Source organism: Saimiri boliviensis, chromosome 1 (genome assembly GCF_048565385.1).
Source record: "Saimiri boliviensis isolate mSaiBol1 chromosome 1, mSaiBol1.pri, whole genome shotgun sequence".
NCBI lineage: Eukaryota > Metazoa > Chordata > Mammalia > Primates > Cebidae > Saimiri > Saimiri boliviensis.
The window spans coordinates 248,703,491-248,720,218 of record NC_133449.1 but is presented as its reverse complement, the minus strand read 5'-3'; the positions used below and the strand labels follow the sequence as shown (position 1 = coordinate 248,720,218).

Genomic DNA, 16,728 nt, shown 5'->3' with positions numbered 1-16,728 from the left:
CACAGCCAGAAGTGTGGGTTCATGTTCGTCGTGTGCACTGGAAGGTATTAGAATGCCCTCTCTGAGAAGCAGCTGCTCTATCTTCTCTACTGAGACCAGAGCAAAAAGGACTGGATTTAAACACCTGTAAAAAGCGTTCTTGTTGGGCCTGGGGGCCACTTTTGTGGTAGAGAATTCTGTCACTGGAATGGTTTCCCCAATTAGCCATGGGGTTTCCCAGAAACATCTCTAAGAGTAACATACATTCTCATTCATTAGGACAGTGATTCTTCATTGTGTGTGTGTGTGTGTGTGTGTGTGTGTGTGCTGTGTGTGTGTACATATATACATATATATATGGTTTTATTGAGATATAATTCATATAGCATACAATTCACCCATTTAAAGTATACAGTTGAGTGGTTTTTAGCGTGTTCACAGGACGGCGCCACCTTCATCGCAATCAATTTTGGAATATTATCATAACCCCAGAAACAAGACCCTGCCCATCAGCATTCACTCTGCCTTTTCCCTCACTCTCTACCCAGCCTAGCAAGCCACTAATCTACTTTCTGTCATATAAATTCACCTATTCTAGGCATTTTTTATAAAATTGTCTCATGTACGATATGGCCCTTTATGTCAGTCTTATTCACTTAGCATACTGTTTTCACAGTTCAACCATGTTGTCGCATGAATCAGTAGTTGCCTTTTAGTAACTGACTTATTACATTTAGCATAATGTCCTCAAGGTTCATTCACCTTATAATGTGTGAAAATTCCCTTTCTTTTAAAATTGAATATTCCGTTATTTGTATATAAGATATCTTGCTTACCCATTCATAGGCTGATAGGTACTTGGATTAGCTCTACCTTTTGGCTATTGTGAATAATGCTGCTATGAACATGGGTGAACATCTTAACCTTTGATGCGTGTAAGAAACCTCCAAGCAGCCTGTTGAAAATGCATGTTCTAAAGCCCCATACGTTCCATAGTTCAGTATTTGTAGAGTGGAGTTCAGAAACTTTTAAGCACTTCAGGTGATTTGCTCTGTCACCAGCCTGGAGTGCAGTGTTATGAGCATGGCTCATTGTAGCCTTGATTTACCGAGCTCAGCGATCCTTCCACCTCAGCCTCTCAAGTAGCTGGGATTACAGGAACCCAGCACCACACTCGGCTAATCTTTGTATATTTTGGAGCAGTGGAGTCTCATTATATTGCCCAGGTTGGTCTCGAACTCCTGAGCTCAAGCAATCCTCCCACCTTGGCCTCCCAAAGTGCTGGGATTACAGGAATGAGCCATGGCTCCCAGCCCGTACTTCAGGTGTTTCTAATGAGGGTGAAACCCCAATCCTATGAAGCCAGGGTATAGGATTGTAGCCCTTTGGCACTAAAGTGAAGTCTGGCTTACACTCTCTCTGCCTCTCTCTGCTTGCTCTTTCATTGTCCATCATGAAGAGGACACAGGTTGGCTTTGTGCTTCTTCTCTTCCTTCCTCAGCACAGCTAACACGTTTTATCAAACAAAACCTTTCTGAGCTTCTTTCTGGTCCCTAACATCAAGTGAACCTGAAGGGATTAGTGTCCCGCTGTACCTGTAATAGTTTTTGGAAAGTACAGAATGACCCTTTCAGGATCAGGCGTGAGGAATTCTGCAAGAGATGTGCTGGACCACAGTGCAAAGCTCATCTATCTCAGGAACAGTGCTGCCTGCCTCTGCCAGAGAGATGAGAAAGGCTCTGTTAAGGGAAGAATGAGACAGAATGATCAGAGTTTCTATAGTTAAGTGAAGGCTTCACTGATTTGCTGATGAAGAAACCTACATGAGCTGAAAATACTAATGCTGGATGATGTAGTCTGAGAGACAGGTGTTCAAGGCTGTAAGCTGTATCAGTAACCTATTTATCAAGAGGTCTTTGTCAGACTTCACAATCAACTTGCTGTGTGACCTTGGGCTTACTTATCTGATTTTGCTGAACCATAGGCTTCTACCCAGTAGATTGGAAGTGATGTTCAAAGTTGTAAGTCTCTGTTTCTGAAGTATCATTGACTGAAGTGCCAGCTTCCCACTAATGTTGGTGTGTACAAATGGAAGATTAAAGATTTCTGAGAACAAGCTCCAAATACTGAGAAAATACAGAGATACTGGGAGGTAACAGCCATAAAATCTGAGTGAGTAAAAAAAAAAACAAAAGCTGTAGTGATTGAATTAGTGGTTATAAGTTAGGCCATGAGCTTTAAGCACCCATGGGCATACACAGTTGTGGGCATGAGCGTCCTCATACACAGGTGATTGAATAAAAAGATTGGTTCACTTGGATAGAAAATCATGTTTATATAGAAAACATTCTTTTACTCCAAATCTAAACTACTAAATAAATCCTAAAAGACTAATGATATTGATTTCGATCCTGAATATCTTATTTTATGACAAACTTATGACAAGAATGTCTAGCATATCTGGTCAATGAAAGGCACTTTAATTTCCAGAACCTTTTATTATTATCACTATTATTATTTTGAGATGGAGTCTCACTCTGTCACCCAGGCTGGAATGCAGTGGCGCGATCTCGGCTCACTGCAACCTCCACCTCCCAGGTTCAAGTGATTTTCCTGCCTCAGCCTCCTAAGTAGCTGGGACTACAGGCATGTGCCACCATGCTGGACTAATTTTTGTATTTTTAGTAGAGACAGGTTTTCGCCATGTTGGCCACACTGGTCTCGGAATCCTGACCTCAGGTGATCCACCCACGTGGCCTTCCAAAGTGCTGGGATTACAAGTGCGAGACACCGCACCCAGCCTCCAGAACCTTTTATATCTATAATTCTAGAATTCTGTGTAGAAGTACAGCTGTCATGATGACCATCTTGATGAATATTAAGCAGTACAAGATATCAGAGTACTTTGGGAATTACCAAGAAAGACTTTCTTTTGGTTTACTGGCAGTGTTAAATCTAGTTAATTATTTTCTGATTATTTAACTTGATAAAAGTTTATGGTACATTGTGATTGTTAATTAACACAGGACTTACAATTTAGCCAGAACAAAATGGCAGCTTACTTTTTCAGTGTATCTGGAGAAGCAGGAGAGTGCATAAGTTAGTAGTTCACATTCCAGCTTTGCCAATTACTAGCTGAGCAAGGAAATATTTGAGCAAATTATTCAGCCATTTTCTGCCTCCACTTCCTCATCAGTAAATTGGAGAAAATAATGACACCTACTATTAGACAAAATGAGTTACAATGTATAAAGGGCTTTGAATAGCACCTATTATATAGTGACCACTCAACAAATGGCAGTTTATTGTTGCTATTGTTGTTACCACAGCATGGTCTAGTTTGCCTGGCACTTGTGCCTGTCTCTCCTCATTTTAGTCTCACAATAACCCTGTAAGTTAAGGAAGACAAATGTCATAAATAAGGAGACTGAGGATTTCTAAAAATTGACTCGCTCATGGTCCCAAAGTTAGAAGTATTGATAAGTGAGGCTAGATCCGACATCTTTTGACTGACAATTTCTCTCTCACCATTTCGTGATGTCTCCTTCCCAGCATGCTGAATAAATAGGTGCCATTATTTCCGGCACACCGCCTCTTTAATTGCGACATATTCTTAGGGTTCCAGTTAAGGTTGAGAAGCTGAGAGCATGTTGGCTTCTGAGATCAAAGATCATTTTACTGACCTCAAATTGTATACCAGTTTGATGATAGGGTGTTGAGATGTCCAGACTAAACATGTCACAGTTGACAAAATCTTGTGTGGATTATCATTTTTTCATAAGGGCTGAATCTTTTATGATACTGTTCAAGCTCAGTGACTTCCCAAATCATACTTGTAAGTACAAGAAGTATTAGCAAAGATGAGAAAACTGAACTTGTAAATGAGACCTTTGTTCCAAATTCTAGGATGTTTTTCTTCAAGGCCTCATTCAGGGATCTGGAATTCTTCAGTGGGTTCTTGGTATCTTGTGACATAAAGCAGCCTCCCATTACCTCTGGGAAAAATCACAACAAGGATACCAATAGGTCTGATATCTTAGCAACAAGGATCTTGCTTAGATCTCTACTTGCCTTTCCCCAAATCTGGATTGAATTACTTGAAGTTGAATGGTCTAGCTCTATCGACTGTATAAACATTAGAAAAGAGAGCTCTGTTAACACCAGATGGCCTTATCTATAGATTTTTTAAATGCAGACTATAAGAGAACCATGTAAGCATTGTCCAGAGAGACAGAATGAAAGAAAAATACAAGCCACAATAGTTTGAAGTATCCACCTCTATTTTATAGAGCCTTGGCTCTACCGACGTTCTTCAGCCCATCCTGCAGTTATTCACATGGATGTTAACAAGAGAGTAGCTAGGGAAATTCAAGGTCAGATGTAGTCATTCAACCAAATAGTGTAATGACTAAGTTGGAGATTTTAACTTAAGAGAATTGCCTTTTGTTGTCTAGCTTCAATACTATTTAAGAAAATAAGTATTTCCAGGTTATTTGAGGGATTTTTGACCTGGATGCAAAATATTAGTCTGTTCTTTTTCTTTTGGCCCTGGGAACTGGGATGAAATCACATGATTTAATCATTTTGAATCCATGTGGCTCCTCTGAGATAGGGCCAGATGTAACCAGAAGGATTTATAGGGTGTAAAAATCAGAATGGATTAGAAAAGCCTTTCTATGTTCAGCCCAACACATCCTAAATCAACGTCCTCTGCATGGACCAGAGCAATCTCTGGCTAGCCTAGTGAGGAGGTTGTCATGGCAACTGACTGGCAAGCTCAGCCAGTGGAATGTGAATGCAAACAATAGAGTGATAAGACTGTGTACAGAGTAACATACTAAGGCTGCTTCTGCCCAGGTACAGTGGCGCCTCGGTGAAAGTGTGAGGCTGTTGCTGCATTTTGTACCTTCTTAACAATCTCCGACAGCTCATTTGAAATTTGCCAAGTGCCCTTTCCCAGATGTTGGTAAAAACATTCCTGCTGATAAATAACAGAAGCTATGGAAAAATCAATACCCGGCTGATAGGTGCCGAGGTATACAAAGCCCTGGAGGGCTGTTGGAATAACACTACTCAAAAATTTTCTGAAGGAGGCTGAAGCAGGTTTAAGGTCAATCTTATGACTCTTCAGTGCCATCTTGTGTCCTTTTCGATACTGAACATTTACTAGAAGCCCACTCTCAGACCCATCATTAGGCAGCAGCAGGGCAGACACGGAAAAGTTAGAGCTGGATTCAGTTGGAGCTTGGTGTTCCCTTTTATAGCAGAGTATGCACATGAAGCCTTCTGAGTTTAAACTGATTTCAAAAAATTAATATTAAAAATTTTGACAGAATATGGAAATAAAAATAGAATAAAATGCCAAATAATGCCAGGAAAAGATTTCAAGAGTCTACATGGTGGGCTGGGGGTTGAGGGAAGGGATGGAAAAGATCATAGATGTGGTGTTGAGGATTCTTAATGTTGTCATTACTAACTCTTGCAAAAGAATATTTTTAATCTATTCAGTCATGCTGGTAATGCAAATGAATCAGTAAAGAAAAGTAAAATGTGAACCTCTCCAATTCCACTTTTTAACTCTTTGTTCATGGTTAATGGAGTGAGAGATGGTAGCATTTGCTTCAGTGGCACCTCATGCCCACCTCTAATCTCTTATCTACACTGAACCCACCACCTACTGCTGTGTGACCATTAACTCATCACCATTTAAAGCCATAATCAAGTCCCATTTAATTTCAGAAATGTGAAATGACCAAGCTCTGTTTCTTCCAGGGTTTGAGTTTTTTGAAACAAGTGCCAAGGATAACATTAACGTCAAGCAGACGTTTGAGCGCCTTGTGGATATCATCTGCGACAAAATGTCAGAGGGTCTGGAGACTGATCCTGCCATCTCCGCTGCAAAGCAGAACACAAGACTCAAGGAAACCCCTCCTCCACCGCAGCCCAACTGCGCCTGCTAGTGTCCCCATGCACACAGGCAGCTCCAGAGGGCTCCAGCTGCCAACAAGCAGCATTTGTAAATGGCCTATTAACCTTCATTTATACTGCCTAATAATTATTTGAAGGAATAATTTGATGTCGATGGCTCATACATGCATTCAATTCTTGGGAGATTTCCTGTTTAATATGTGGCAAATATGTGATCTTTAAATTCGTAAGGACTATCCATCTATAAACATCTAGTACCTGCATGTGACTTGTTATTTATTTGTCTGCTAGGCCTTTTTTTGGTTTCAAATTTGTTTTCAGACTACTTCTGGGATATCAGACTATAATTTCACTATAACTGGCTTTTGTCCCATCGATTCAAATTATAGTATTCACTTGTAGGAATGATGACCAAGGAATTTCGCGCGTGTGGGTGTATGTGTGTGTATGTGTGTGTGTGTGCATGCACAGGGGAAGATGTCATGAGACTTCAATTGCTTTACTCTTAATGGAAAATCAAATGGAAGTTTTTCTCCTGATGAGGGATGCTGTCATGAGTCTGTTCAGTTTACTGTTGGCAACTGTGTCTTTATTTCACTGTTTTTAATAACTGAGGAGATCACTGGCCTATAAAGAAATTGAAATGTTGTTTTGAAGATCCTTGCAATTTTCCTAAGTCATTAATTTTACCTGACTGGGGCTATTTAACAATAATCTTTGATTACACGTTTAAATAAGCAAATACCTACTCAGTACTGTTTTTTTTTTCACTGATCCTACCCAACCCCTAGAATATTTGACAGCATCGAACAGACTGAGATGTATCTACTGAATGCCAGTTATGCAACAAGCATTTTAACCAAGAAGGATGTGAGTAGCTCTAGAATCCCAAGGCCCAAGTTTCCTTATTTTTTAATGACTTGCCTTCTCCAACCCCCATAATGCACACCATTATCATCACCACCATCACTTTCTGGAACCATCACCAACTCTTGGACTAGAGCTTATGTTGAAGCTTGTTAGGGCTCCTCTTACCATAGGATGCAGACTTGCCTCCCCAAACATGGCCATCTTCTGAAACCTCAGCTAAGCTCTTTTACCTGTTTAAATGCTACTTAAATCGGATTTCAAAGGGTCCCAAGTTGAGGAAAAGAAAAATTTTAGTCTCTAATCATCTTTTTAAGTCCAAATGTTTATAAATTCTAAAGCATATTCCTATTACATGCATGGTTAAGTTACACAGCAAACAAACATTCTGTAACTGTAGTATTTCAATTTCTGAAATATTTAGGGTCCATAGCAACTTAAAAGCGGGAAGAAACCATTGGAACATTCCAATTTTGTATCACAAACTTCCAAAATAACCTATATGAATAAAGAGCAAATAAGTCCTACCAGCTGTGCAGAATGACAGGGAAACCTGGCCTCTGTACCACTGTTGCTAGGATTTAGGAAGGCAGCAGAGACTGGCAGGTTTGGAAGGATAGTTCCATTAAGTAAACCTTCTCCTTTTTTGGTGGTTATGCCAAAGAATTTTTTTCATATTTTCAAAAATAGAGAAGCTGCCCATAAAAGTATGGGATGTAAGTGAAACAGACATACACCTGAAGATATCTCTGGAGAATAAATCCTTACAAGTTACAGAACTAGGTCACATACAGTAGTGAGTCAAAAGTTGGAAATTAGGGGAGAGAGCATTGGAATGCTTTAAGCATTTCCATGTTATTTCTTACCTTCCTAGTAAGAACCACTCATCAGTAGTACGTTTCTACTTTGGAACCCTACAAGGCAAGCCTTAGCATGGTAAAGACAAGAAAACATTAATGTTTTATTAGTTTTTAATGGCATCGAACAGACTGAGATGTATCTACCGAATGCCAGTTACGCAACAAGCATTTTAACCAAGAAGGGTGTGAGTAGCTCTAGAATCCCAAGGTCCAAGTTCCCTTATTTTTTAATGACTTGCCTTCTCCAACCCCCATAATGCACACCATTATCATCACCACCATCACTTTCTAGAACCATCACCAACTCTTGGACTGTGGTTTTAAACCAACTTTAAAATCACAGGAATTACAGTGAATGGAAAGGAATAAGCAGGGGGCCTAAAAACAGGTTTGTTTGCAGCAGTAGTCTGTTCGCATGATGTTGTAATACTTCTGTAACTTGGGCCAGAAAGTGGCCATGTTAAATAATATAGCATTAAGCTCACTTTTACAATCTAAAAGGAACTAATAAAGCCAGGAAACCCTTCCCATCCTCCTTCAAAGCCCTCATACCACATATATAAATAGATGTAAAAAGCATAGAAAGAATATTTCAATGACTTTTTCAGAAGGACCTTGATGTATGTATTATTGTAAAATGAAAATCAAAATGAAACAGTATTTAAAAGTGAAAGAGCAGAGTTTTGCTCTGCTGAAAACTCCTTCCATGAAGAACTGACTGCTGCTAAAATTAATTGGCCCTTAGATGGGAAGCCCTAAGCCAAGTGCCCACTTACACAGCGTCAAACATCCCAAAGCTGAACCATTTTATACCAGTCAGAGGAAAGGTATGCAACAATAGCCCAAGTGTCATTGCCAAGAAACATCTGATACTTTCTAATTTCTAAATCCCAATGGAAGCGAATTTCACTGATTCTCAGTTCTGAAACTCCCAACCTGCTTGGATTTCCATTCCAAATAACTCAATGAGAAGTTTCCATAGAAATAGTCACAGAGCTCAAGAGAAAGAACACTTGCTTCTGCTGTAAAGTATGTAAGAAAAGAGAATATTCTCTATTCCTAATTGCATCAAGAAATCCAGGGTCTAATACCAAATTTGGCAAATGCTTGGAGCAACTCAAGGTTAACTAAGTGAGGTTTCACTGGCAATGAGCTATGTTACTTATAAATTATAGCACTATAGTTCCAAGGTATTTCAGCCTTTTGGCCAACACACACACACACACGCACAAAACCCTTCATCTATCAACAATCTAAATACATAAACAAATGCAGGTCATTTTTATCAATGGCCTAACTAAATTTATATTTAAAAAAACAAGACATTTTAAAAAGTGCATACTCCTGTTAGTTTGTAAGTCATACACATTTATCTCTTGTCTTCAACGCAAGTAAACTGGTGTTTTAAGAGTGAATTTATTTTTCTTTGCTACTCATTACCTGACCACTCTCACTCCTCTAAATGCCTTTAGGAATAAACCTTGACTGTCTCAAATAGATTCTTCCAAGAGCTTTGGTGTTGGTACCTTCCTTTCCTTTCCCAATGCAACTGAAAAACTGGACAGAAAATTTAATCACTTAAATAGCCATCCTCAGAGTGAATTAGCATTTTAGTTTTGGGAGATGGGGATGGAAGTAGAAGGTGCACGAGGCATCCTAAGATGGAGGTTTGAATGTTAGCATCACATCTACACGCTCATAAAAGGAAGTGCTTCAGGCCAATGAATCAGTTCATTGTGCTTCCCCACTGAACAGCTCCGACTGCCTTGAACTTCTAACGACTGTGAAAGCCAGGACGTTCTTCTAGTTCCTCCTTCTGGTCACTTGAAGTTCAGTCTTCTTTTCCTGCCTGGTAACTAAGAGCTGAGATGTTTACTTGGCAAGAAAACTGTGATGATACCTCCAGTTGTAGCAGAAAGTTGCGGCATTTTAATAATAAAATCTACAAAGTTACAACCCAAATTATACAAGACATCAATACACTCGATAAACAAATATATATTTCACCTACTTAAATCTTACTCATATGAATAATAGGCCTTTTGTTTAGTACACTGATTATTTTTTAAGGAACCAATTTAAACTTTCAATTTTAAATACATGGATGCTGACTATAGACTTTCAGGTATACACAACCTTCTCTTTTAAAAGTTAAATACATTCCACTCTTAACTGAACTTCCATGAAGCAATATTAATTTTAGAGCATGGTAGTCCATAATCAGTGGTTCATTGTGATGTGATTTATCCAACATGTATTTTTAGTGCATGGTTGAGAATGTACTATGTGATCTTTTAGTTAACAGTGTGGCATTTGTGGGACTATATTAAAAGCATATCCAAACTACCAAGCTGTACCAAGCTGAGGTAGCACCTGCATGTGAAAAACTGTGATATGAATCTTATTTATAAAAAGTCTTAACTAAAACCCTTCTAGACCAAAAAGTTACTGTATGTTTGTTAATAATCTTCATAGTACTACTGGAATGCTCAGTCAGGTACTTTTGGTGTGGCATACTCGGGAACTGGCCTGTCTGTATGAAGAATCTTTTCTTCCACAATTACAGTCTGCATGACTAGAACCTGGAATTCCATTCCTTTGCCTGTATAGTCACTTAGTGTGCTGTCTGGGTGCCACATGGACAATTACACCCATGTGGCCTTTCTGTCACTCCCTGGAAAATGCAGCCTTTACAGCTCTGCTCAGCTCTGCCTGTGTGTGTTGACTACCTTCACTTCAGTAGTTTGCCTGTAAAATGATGAAGTCTTTTTGATATGCTGAACCTTTGAGCCAGCTTTTGGGAGTTCTTCATATTTTAGGTGAATTTTTGACCAAAGTCAATTAAAGACATAACCTATTTTATATCCTGGAATTTACTGGGACAAATTAGCTAAAAGATAAAGTTTATGACCAGAATAAAAAAGCTTTTACCCCTGCACTGCACCATATCTAAAGGGCTCTAGGTTGTAGAAATACAGTATCCCCAAACTGGGAAAACCCAAGTTGGGGGATTTGTCTAAAATGTATCTACCTATTGTTACCGGTCTTTCACACATATTTTTTCTTAAAAGCATTTACAGAAATGCTTGACACTCCAGTCAAAAAATATTTCCCTTTGACAGATTGGAATATTTGCTCTTAGATTACACACACAGTGCTGCCCTTCTCAACAATCACTCATAGGCTCACTAGCCTGATACAAAGGTATCAGGTAAACACTGATACTTTTTCTAGAAGGGAAAAGTCCATCTATGGTGCTTTCTTAGTGCTAGGGAAAAGGGACCTTTTACTATGTTCTAATTATAACTCACATCTTACTTACAAGGTCCATGAAATGGGTTCTTCACACTGATTTAATTTGATTAGTCTGTGCACATAATTAATTTCCTCTAAACAGAGAGAGTGGAGGGGAAATACATTTTGCAAACATTCTAGATAACAGAAATGAGTTATTTTAAAACCTCACTCAGAGCTCGAGTATTAAGATCAGACCATCTAGCTAGCGGACAAACTGAACTTTCTATTTGCAGTTCTCTTTTACTTTCTGACTTTCTTGTAAATTATTGCAGTTTTTAAAAACACTGTCCTCATGGAACGACAGAACCAAGAATAGAAAATGAGACTCAAGTTTCACCATTTACTTCCCATCAGCAATCATTATTGGTGGAGTTTAAAACAGTCATTACTTGCTGAAATGAGGTTTGAGGTTACCTGTGTATTTCATTCACCTGTGTTCATATTTCGTTCATCGTGGACAAGTGAGAATTGGCTGTGGCTTTATTTCTTGATGCAAATTATTTTGCATTCATGTTATTTGGGGCTAGGTATTGCTTAGGTTCGTGAATGCTGTTCTTACAGACACAGATGGAACATGAGCCACTCAGACACCTGCCCTTTCAGGGACTTGAGCATGACCTACATCTGTCTAGTGGTTCCATACTTCTTCTTGTAAAAGTAAAGTTTGGGTATTGTTTGCTGTATCAATATGATGGCTTTCCATGCATTATCTCATTATCCCTAGAATACGTGCTGAAGGAAAACTGTCCTGTAATTCCTGTTAATATATTGTTAATGTCAGACGTGATGTGATACCGTTGGACTGTCCAAATGTACAACTATTTAATGGTGTTTGTAGAACTGAAATGTCTTAAATGTTGCATGAAATATGTTATAAAATAGATTTGTTCTCTATTTTCAACACCTCAGAATTGAGGGTTCATGGGCCAATAAGTGCAATATTTAATGACTTACTCAGTGTATATAAACTAGTATGAAAGAGTGAATTATACTGAATGTGTGAGATGCTTTGATAGCTATGTGACTTATTCAAATGATTTTCTTGTAGCTGTATTTGTCTCGTGGTGCAATTTATACAGTAAATATCTTATTGGTGTCATGTAAAACTCCTCTGTGCCTACTTCAAAATACTTTTTTCTTATAAAACCAAACATTTAGTATCTGGAAATATATGTCAATTTTATCTTTTAGAATTGTGGATTTTATTGTCAAGACAGAATGGCTGTTCATTTATTTTATAAAAGCATCTCCTTCTATAACTCACACTTTAAGTGTCATATAAAATTGTACATTTTGCTTTTAAGCAACTAATTTAGATACCTAAGAAAAACTATGTGCATCAGGAAAAGTCATGTTTTTCTTTGCAGAAAGGTTGATCACATGGTATGTCTACTAAGAATTTTCACCTCTATTTGTATGTATATTTTATTGCTACTCAAACTTGTATTTTATTTACAAATTCAACAATGTCAATGCTGGGAATTTTAAAATACCAGTGTATTTCCAGGTTGTAGCTAATGTTGTATTCACTTTCAATCCTCAGTTGTCCACACTGGTGATACAAGAGGAACAAATCAGAATCCTTGAACACTTTGTAACACCATCATAAATCCATACATTCATCATCAAACTCCCTTGTTTAATGCTAATTGGTGGCCTGAAACTTCACTGAAATGCAAAATCAAGAACTTAAGCCTAGCTGCTGGATAACTAAAAGCTATAAATGTTTATTTATGTGAATTTTTAAAGTATGGTAACCATCTTAAACTCCTACTTGCCATTTCTCTTTTTAAGGTAAAGCATTCATTTTAATATTGTACTTTGTCTTTTCATTCAGTTAGTGGAGTAAGTCATGAAACCCTTAGGAAGAAAAACCAATTATGACTTACTCACTAAAATCGATGCAAGACAGTAAATTCTAGATGACCATGGCCATGTGTTCATCATATTTAAGCCTTCAGTTCTCTCTATGGAGCTTGGTTGAAGATTGCCATGTGAGGATGTGCCAATCATATTAAATGGATTTGGTCTATGTGGGTGATATGTGGCCTGAATGTAACTGTGATAGACTGAAATTTGTTCTTAGCTCTCAAAACCCACTGAAGAAGTCAAGTGAAGGTGGGTAAAATAGAGAGATTAGTGACAACTTTGTGCCAAATTTTTACAGAATGGAAACAGGTAGCCAACATTAGAATGATAACTTAAGGGTGTGGTTGAATGTTTAGTTAGTCGTCACATAGTTATTGAACCCCATATGCTCAGTGCTGTGGGAATCAAACATGGAAGAGGTATGGCTCCCGCCCCTAATGAGAACAAGGGACAAAAATCTAGATGTATTCTAAATGCTAGGTTATGTCAGGGTTTAGAAGCACAGAGAAGGGGGACCTGTAAGAACTGGAAGAGTCAGAGAGAGCTCCATTGAAGAGGTCAAACATAATTCCAGAAATAATTAGGTACTAAGGAGACTGTGCCAGGAGAATAAGTGGGAAAGGCTGCAGTTATGTTTCCTTTGAATGGAAGAGGGCCAAAGCTATCAGCTATAGATTCACTGTTTTTCTTAAGATAGCCAAACCGGCCCTTTGCAACCACTCAAATTGCCCCAGTTTAGCTCCCTACCTTTTGTTCTCCGTGAGGAAGACAAGCTGTTGTATCATTATATTCCTCTGTGCTGAGCCACTCAAGACTCAGCCACGATATGTAAATTGCTTTAATGCCACATTACAGCAGTTGCTTTAGACATTTGCCAGTGCACCAAACCATGAGAGATTGTCTGACCTAATGCCACCCGGCAGATGTGTACCCAGATATTTTTCTGTAGCTCCATGTTTTCCCGTAAAGGGCATTGGAAATGCACAGATGAAGATCTTCCTTTGGAACCAGGCACTTTTGGCCCCTTCTCAGTGACTGCACTGTGGAACTCTTCTTAAGAAAATATTGTAAACAGCTTAATGCTTTCATATAGTGACTGACATTTAGTTGAAAACTACTGCTGCATAGCAAATATTGTGACTCTTCATGTGTCCACAGGAGCTCTTGTGTGGGTTTAAAGCTATGAAGTGTATTCACATTGTGAAGTTTTAATTATCTTTATTGAAATTAATTGTGCAAAAAATGGTATGTGCTCTATTAGGTATTCAGTTTGTATGTGAATTCTGTATAGAAAGTGGTTTTTGTTCTTTGAGTTTACCTTGTTTAATTTCTTGAAGATTACAATAAATAAGAGACTATATTCCTGAATTTCTCAGCCTTAGTCTGATTAATGCTTTTGTCTTCTTTGAATTCATATTATTTTTCATCCCAGAATGCTTATTTCCATTTCTTCTTCCTCTTCAATAATCTTGTGTACAACACTGAGTTTGAACTAAAGCTGAAGAGTGAACATATTTAGCTCGTTGAATATCTCACACATGAATGTGGACTTAGGCACAGGAATGAATTCTAATACTTGTAATCTTTCAAGGTAGATAACTTACAAGGTTGATAATTTTCAAGGTCAGATAACTAATCTGACCCAATTGACTGGGTTCCAGAGTTACAAAGACCTTAGATGTAGTATCAGGAATAGCTGCTAAAGTAGTAAAAAGTCTTCAGGTCTGCAACTTGAAGACCATGTGTCCCTAAATCAGAAGTCTAAGGTTTGATGATCACTTGATGCCCTACTGGCACAGCCCAAGGCAAGGGCAGTCAATAGGGACAACATATGGATGGGATGTCTGAACGGAATGGGTTTCATTTAATGCACAGTGCTTGGTGCAGTGATGATTAGGATGCTGTGCAGGCTATCGTTGGTCATGGACCCCAGGGCATGGGGAAGCACCCAGCTATGAATCTCTTTGTATCATGGCAGATCTACTACTAATTTTGCAATCCTGCAGCATTCTACTTGTGTTAACAGCACTGATTCTATAAAATTTCTTCCAAATATTCTTCAGGGCAATTTCCAAGACTCTGCACTGAAAATTGGTCAAGGGGGAAGGTTCCCAGAAGAGCCAGTGAGGCCCACAGGTCAAATTAACTTCTAAATTGAACTTGATAATAGAAGGGTAATTTCCCTGAGTAGACAAAGCAGGTAGGGCTTAAGAAACCAAAAATATGAAAACAATGATAATAAATTGAAAGGTTTCCAATTATATTATCAACAAACACTTACAAAATGCCTTCTATATGCTAATTTCTCAGTATCCATGAAAATACATACAATAGAGTCCTTACTCCATACATAGAGTTCCTCCATGAACTTAAACCATTGTAATGGAGGAAAATGTGTAAGTTAATATCAATAAAAACACCATAGTTGATAGGCTAAATATTCCTTAATATGTATATCTAATACTTAAAACAAATGTTGAAAATTTGTTTCATTTCAAAAGAGCTCACAAAATTTCCTCTTTGAAATATTATAAAATGCATTTTTACACTATAGTCCTTTGCTCCCAGATAAACTTAAGACAATCAATAAAACTCTGTTCAAAGACCTCACATGTTTCCTGATTATTCTGAGGCTCTTGTGGCAGAACCAGATCCAATTCGTTTTAGCAGGAATCTGCCTCTACCCTGTTTTCTCAAGTAATAACCCCTTAGCTTTGAATTAATTTTAAAATATGAAGTTACTATGTGGCCACTTATTCAACAGCATTGAGACAGTAGGCAGGAAACAGAAAACATCTGTCACCTTCAGAAAATGCTAAGTCATTCTCTCCTCAACTTCTTAACAGACTAGGAAAAGACACCTTCTAAATAAAAGGCCGCAAAGTCTTTTCACAGTTCTCAGGGACACTCCACCCCTTATTTCTTGGTTCTCTTCTTTCTCCTCTAACTTCTCAACCCCTCACCCAGTTCAAAGAAGCTTTAGTCTGGCTGCTCACCTTTTCTTCCTAATCTATTGTTAATAACCTGATCCTTTTGAGCTAAAAAGTTTCTCATTGTTTATTAATTCTAAATCTCAGGAAATTTTATCCAAAAATTATGTTCTCTTTTCTAAATATTGCCTCTCCCTTAATGCAATACTGCTAAGTGGAAGAAAGGTATAGAAAAATACATGGAAAGTGAGTGTTGGATGAAAATCTGGATTAATATTTCAAAAAAATTTTCTACCAAGCAGACAATCACAATCTAATTTGATTAGTGTCGATATAGAGGTAAAACACAAGCTGTTATGAAAACACAGAAGAAATTAGTAACCCAGATTGAAAGCAAGGGCTGGGGTGTTCTGAGAAGGCCTACTGGAGGAAACAAGAACTGAACTAAAACATACAGGACATGTAGGAATTATGCAGGAGGAGACGTGAGACAAGACTGCTCCAAGCATGGGGAGCGAACCACAGAGTACAGCAGAGCACGGACTATTTATGGACTTTCAAAGCCATTCACACAGGGTGATCACGGGATGAAACAAACGGAGAAAGAGCAAGGGCTGAGATCATAACACTTTGTCAGAAATGCTTTAGATGTCTAGATTTTATCTTCCAGCTGTGGGAATTCATGAACAGACTTAGGAAGAAGTTTGAATAGATTTGAATTTTGGAAGATCACAAAATTGGCAATAGGAAAAATAAAGTAGAAACAGGAAGAGTATTAGACAGCGATTATAGTAACCTTTAAGTTTTATCTCTAAATGAATTGCGGAATGATAGAAATGAAGACTAAGGAATACGTGAAAGTTCGCTTTAAAAGGTAAGAAATGGTGACCAGGTAAGATCCAGGAAGAAGAAGAAACCAAGGATGACCCTCAGGCTTTTGGCTTGGTTGATTTTGCCATTAACTAAGAAAGAAAGTACAATAGTAGCAACAGGTTTAA

The 16,728-nt window shown here is 38.2% G+C and overlaps 1 protein-coding gene across 2 annotated transcripts in view; it reads left to right on the top strand.

The window, feature by feature from the left end:
• The window catches only part of RAB3C (RAB3C, member RAS oncogene family), a 262,422-nt gene extending 248,254 nt beyond the window's left edge, over window positions 1–14,168 (top strand). For both annotated transcript variants that reach the window (XM_074385739.1, XM_003925826.4), the window contains exon 5: window positions 5,752–14,168. In XM_074385739.1, the coding sequence (XP_074241840.1) occupies window positions 5,752–5,939 (188 nt within the window). In that variant the 3' untranslated portion in view covers window positions 5,940–14,168. The remainder of the gene's footprint in view (window positions 1–5,751) is intronic.
• Window positions 14,169–16,728: the final 2,560 nt, after the last annotated feature.